Consider the following 4,987-nt stretch of genomic DNA (forward strand, 5'->3'; position numbering starts at 1 on the left):
CACACATATATATATATATATATATATATATATATATATACATATACATATACATATATATATATATATATATATATATATATATATATATTTATATGTATATATATATATGTTCGTATATATATATTTGTATATATATATATATATATATATATATATATATATATATATATAAATAAATATATATATATATATATATATATATATATATACATATATATATATATATTTCTATATATATATATATATTGATATATTGATATCGTATATATATATATATATATATATGTATAACATATATCATATATATATATGACAAATACACACACACACACACACACACACGTATATGTATACATATATATGCCATCTCTTTGTTTACATTTAGAAAGTGCTACTAACGCAACGGCCAAACACTCGTGCATCGAACTCAAAATTAATCATTTGCTTACACTGTCGTTCATTTCTTTTTGCTGTAGATGGGTCTCACTTACCGGCAACGCTATCAGGAATATCTGTTGAGCAAGGCCGAAGCAGAATTAGCAAGTGCCAAGGACGACGGTGACAAAAAATGTATAGCCAAGAAGGAGTCAGAACTATTACTACAAACTGAAAAGGTGTGTGCTGTGGGTTTATTTGCAAAACATTGACTCAGTTCAGAGCCCCCAGTGCCTTTCCAATTATTTGAACGAATTTAAGTCAGAGAACTCATAAATACGTATCCGCTGGCGTTGATTAAGGTTACAGGTGTATTGATTGTATTGTTGAACATAGTCCACTTCTTCGTATGTATCCAGCTCGAGGAGATAGAAGATCTGTTACTAACCACCGCTGATGACGAAGACTTCGACGGGGGCCTGTTCGATGAGGATGGCGTTGCGTTTGGCGATTCAGACTTAGAGAACAAAGATTCTGATAGTGAGCGGGATTCTGGAGACGAGGGTATGTATCCCTGTGTGTGCCGTTCGGTAAAGCTTGTATTTATGTGAGTACTTGAGGTGTACAGCTGCGTTGTAAGTCGTGAACTGACGTCTGGTACCATTACAATTCAGCGGGTGTGAGGTGCAGTGCCGCAATTGCACCCTTTTAAGGCTAATCGGGTACTCGGCCGAGTGTGTTCTGATTGAAAGTGCGAGCGTCCGGGCACGGGTACGTGTATATGCCTGCGATCCTGTTCGTGTTGCATGACGTAAGAATCGATCAGGGCAAAGGCAATGCGGGTATAAGCTGACAGTGGGTGGTTGTGATATTGAACCGATTTGCGTCGGAGTTCATGCTATTTGGCGTAGTGTAATGTGTCAGTTGCTTGGTCACATCGCACTTTGCCTTGATTCTGCTGGTCTTATTTGCACTCATATTCTAAGATTGCGACGCAATTCCGTGGCTGTCTGATGACACATGTGACTCAACTTATAAAGAAACATATTCACAACTTTAGCAGATGAGAGTGAATCCAGATCCGACTCCGTACCCGAGGCCACCGTAGATGCAAATGAAAACTCAGGTGAACACCCAAAGAGCTTCAGCCAAATCGGCACCGTACACAGAGATAAAGGTAGTATATGTGATACGTTTCCACTCTTCACGCACGCTAAGCGAATGGTGGCTGAACTTTCGACCAGCGATGCGCTATATCTGCCTGCGGGATGGTTCCACGAGGTCACATCGCAAGCTGCGAGTACACTGGATACACCAATCAGTGGCAGTGTTGGATCGAAAGGTATATGTGTACACAGGTGTAGTTCTGTGTATGCATGCCTGTGTTCATGAAGTCTCATCGGCAGCTGGGAGTCGTTAGGCGATTGAGTGGCAGTTATGAGGTGACCGTGGCAGTATGCGCACACAAACGTGGACAAATACTATATATTTTCTAGTTCTGTGTTTGCCTAATGCCACTGGGGCTCGGTATAAGAACGATTATAGCATGTCTGAGTGCATAGTTTAGGGGTTTCAAGTCCTACCAGGACGTGGATCAGCTGTATATATATAATTGTATGAGAGACTGGACTGTATTTAATCCGTCTTTGCGGAATCTTGTAACACACGATACTTTTGTATTCCCTTGTATTGTCTCGGGGTACTTTTAACAATACATAATACTTACCTGCCATATCTCACGGGTGTGCATGTTCCATTTAGAAGGCTGTGGTGTACATGCCATTTCTTATCAACATGTACCTTTCAATATATACTTCCAGATTCGGACGATCCCCTAGTCACGTCCAATGAGAATGTGCACACGGCACTGAACTACTGGTTCTACCCACCCGATGCACCAAACTACCAGTCACCTTACAGCGATGGCCTTTGGCAGTACATGTGGAGTCTACGACAGAATACTGCTGTGGGTGAGAAGAGGCGGCGCGAACGGGAAGAGGGGAGTGTAGATACGGATACTCGCAAGAAGGCTAAATAAATATACTGCCTCAAGCGTCAGACATTTTTTATATTGTTCTAGATTATTGATCTATCACCTACTAAGTCTGCTCTGTTGTATTGCATTTTATGTAGCTGAGTTGATCTACTTGTTAGATTTCATAGGCGTTCCCGATGGGCTCGTAAGGGGTTGTAGTAGAACAAACCTAAAACCAATATCTATTGCAAACCAACTTAACCTACATACTGAAGCAGCGGTCTTCATGAAACTTCAGGTCTCACTTGGTAAATATACACTGTCATGGTGGATTTTGATACATTAAACCCTAAAGCCACCCATACATATGATATGTAGTGCTTGAAAATCTCATAATCTCATTCGTGCCCTGGTGACGGATCTGTAGTGAAGACATCAAATAACTATGAGAACTTTAACACGGTGATGCCTGGCCTTGCATAATATGTTTGTCTCTGATTAAGTGTGCTAGGGGTCTCTGTATGCAAATCAGTCGCTTTATCTTCGTAACCTTGTAGATAGAACATGTTTGTCGCTTTTCCTTCGTATCTTAAATACTTGTAGAAAACCCTTATCACTTAGATGTAAACCTTAAACCCTAAACCTAAACCCTGAATTGACAATGTCGCAGATGAAATAAAAATCATAAAACCAAAAGAGGACTTCACGAGACGACAATAAAGCCAATCACACTAAATATATCCTCTTGTGAGAACAGCAGTGAACTATCAGTTACCTGGATCATATATGCATGACCCTGGAACAGTTCCAGTCCATTGTCCCAATGGGTCAACATTCGATCGTAGTTGTCTTTGGAAGACCAGGATCAGGTAAAACATCCGTGTCTGAAAAGGCTGCTGCATTGCACAAACAAACTGTTTCAATAAAACCACATACCAGCGGAGGTGTAGCTGCGAGTAACAGTGGTGGTGGAATCACATGTTTAGACTTGGACGTATGTGTTCCGCAATGGATGAAAGACAAATTCGCACGGGGAGTGTATCCCACACCTGAACAGCGAAAAGAATTTGCAATCGATGCTTGTGATTATGTCAACAAACAACTTGACGCAATCAACTTGCGTTGCGATGAGAAAGTCATTATATCCTTCTCATTTGTAAACACCGACCTCAGAAACATATTCAGGAACCATTTCCCCACGGCAACGTGGGTGTTGATTAATACGAGTGAAGCGACTGCGCAGGATAGGATCAATAGACGCGAAGGCCATTTTTACAAAGGTATTCGAAACGTTGAGTCATCAGAGGTAGAGAAGGGAAGTGTAAAGAGAACTTCAAAGACGACTGCTGATAATAGTGATTGGCATTTTGCACCAGTTGACTTTGATCATATCATCCTTGATGGCTTACAGTCCATTGAAGAAAATGCTAGGAAAGTTATACTGGTTCTGAATTCTGAACGTCGATGATTCGATATCCTCGGTACCACTCTATGCAATAAAGTATGTATGTATGTATTTTTTATAACAAAAATGTTGAGAGACATATGTAAAATAGCCTTGTGTCTGATTTAGAAGGCTATGATAGAGACTACTCTACTACAGAAGAGAGAGTGAGAGACACTATGGCACTTGTTCTAAAGAAAAGATGCAGGATCATAGCCTTGTTTCAATTTAGAAGGCTATGGCAGGATGGGCATAAATACATACATACAATATACATATTTTAGGAAATTATAATATTTTAGTTTAGACCTTAGAGTCCGGAGCTAATTAGGTCCAGTGTCCTACACTCCCTTGTCCCGGTGTCCTCAGTCCTGGACAATGAATCACACCCAAATGCGTGACACACCATTTCCCATTGGTGGGGCGCATGAATTCCGTATTAAAATTTTGTTGGACATACATTCAGTGTCTACTGTATCCGATATCGTAGACGTCTTGTGTCAGTCGTCCAATTTATGTACGTAGTCATCACGAGTCAAGGCTGTCTTCAATCATATACATATGTATTTAGTTCCTACGCAATATTCAATAAACGACGCATGTGGTGGAGTTGGTGACTACGCTCGCTGTGAATATCTTTATTAAAAGTAGAAGTTGGAGCTATTATTGTTTAGTAAATACAGTGTAGGCCTTAGAAACTGCTAAACTTTACTTGCAACGTCGCGCATATATTCTGAACGATAGTATAAGGCGATATATAGATATATATAATGGCAAGCGTTGACAAGCACTGCTACGGTGCAGTTGAATCGGCGGGCGTTTCGGACAGTGAAGATGTCGGCGCTGAAGCCAAGATCAAGAACTTCCGTGCACATGCAGGAAGGTATGTTCACATATATGTGAATATGGCTCAATTCGTCTGTGATATGATTATATCGGGTAGTGCAGCAAAATGCCGTGAATATATGGGGTCGTACATCTATCTTCTACGAACCCATTTTGTTAAGATTCTGTTAGTGCTTTTTTTTGTTGATATGATTACTTAACGTATGTGCTAACTTCACAGATGGTTGTTGAGTAGAAGTTTAAGCTTTGGAAAGATATACCAGTCGCGCTCTGAGAGATGATAGCAAATATTGTCACTCATTGTGATATATATATATATATATATATGTATGTATATGTATACA

The 4,987-nt window shown here is 39.9% G+C and overlaps 3 protein-coding genes across 3 annotated transcripts in view; all 3 read left to right on the top strand.

Annotated features, from left to right (window-relative positions):
* Positions 1-2,470, top strand: part of SARC_00163 (hypothetical protein) — a 5,530-nt gene extending 3,060 nt beyond the window's left edge. The window contains exons 6-9 of the mRNA XM_014306156.1: positions 480-617; positions 798-942; positions 1,439-1,720; positions 2,199-2,470. Coding sequence (XP_014161631.1) covers positions 480-617; positions 798-942; positions 1,439-1,720; positions 2,199-2,416 — 783 coding nt within the window. The 3' untranslated portion in view covers positions 2,417-2,470. The remainder of the gene's footprint in view (positions 1-479; positions 618-797; positions 943-1,438; positions 1,721-2,198) is intronic.
* Positions 2,471-3,084: 614 nt separating this feature from the next.
* SARC_00164 (hypothetical protein) lies at positions 3,085-3,821 on the top strand (the record flags this gene model as incomplete). The annotated part of the gene is made up of 1 exon (XM_014306157.1): positions 3,085-3,821. Exon 1 carries the CDS (start codon positions 3,144-3,146, stop codon positions 3,819-3,821), a length of 678 nt encoding a protein of 225 aa, XP_014161632.1. The 5' UTR covers positions 3,085-3,143.
* Positions 3,822-4,402: 581 nt separating this feature from the next.
* The window catches only part of SARC_00165 (hypothetical protein), a 6,166-nt gene continuing 5,581 nt past the window's right edge, over positions 4,403-4,987 (top strand). The window contains exon 1 of the mRNA XM_014306158.1: positions 4,403-4,680. Coding sequence (XP_014161633.1) covers positions 4,568-4,680 — 113 coding nt within the window. The 5' untranslated portion in view covers positions 4,403-4,567. The remainder of the gene's footprint in view (positions 4,681-4,987) is intronic.

This window comes from Sphaeroforma arctica (genome assembly GCF_001186125.1).
Source record: "Sphaeroforma arctica JP610 unplaced genomic scaffold supercont1.4, whole genome shotgun sequence".
In the NCBI taxonomy this organism is placed as follows: domain Eukaryota; class Ichthyosporea; order Ichthyophonida; genus Sphaeroforma; species Sphaeroforma arctica.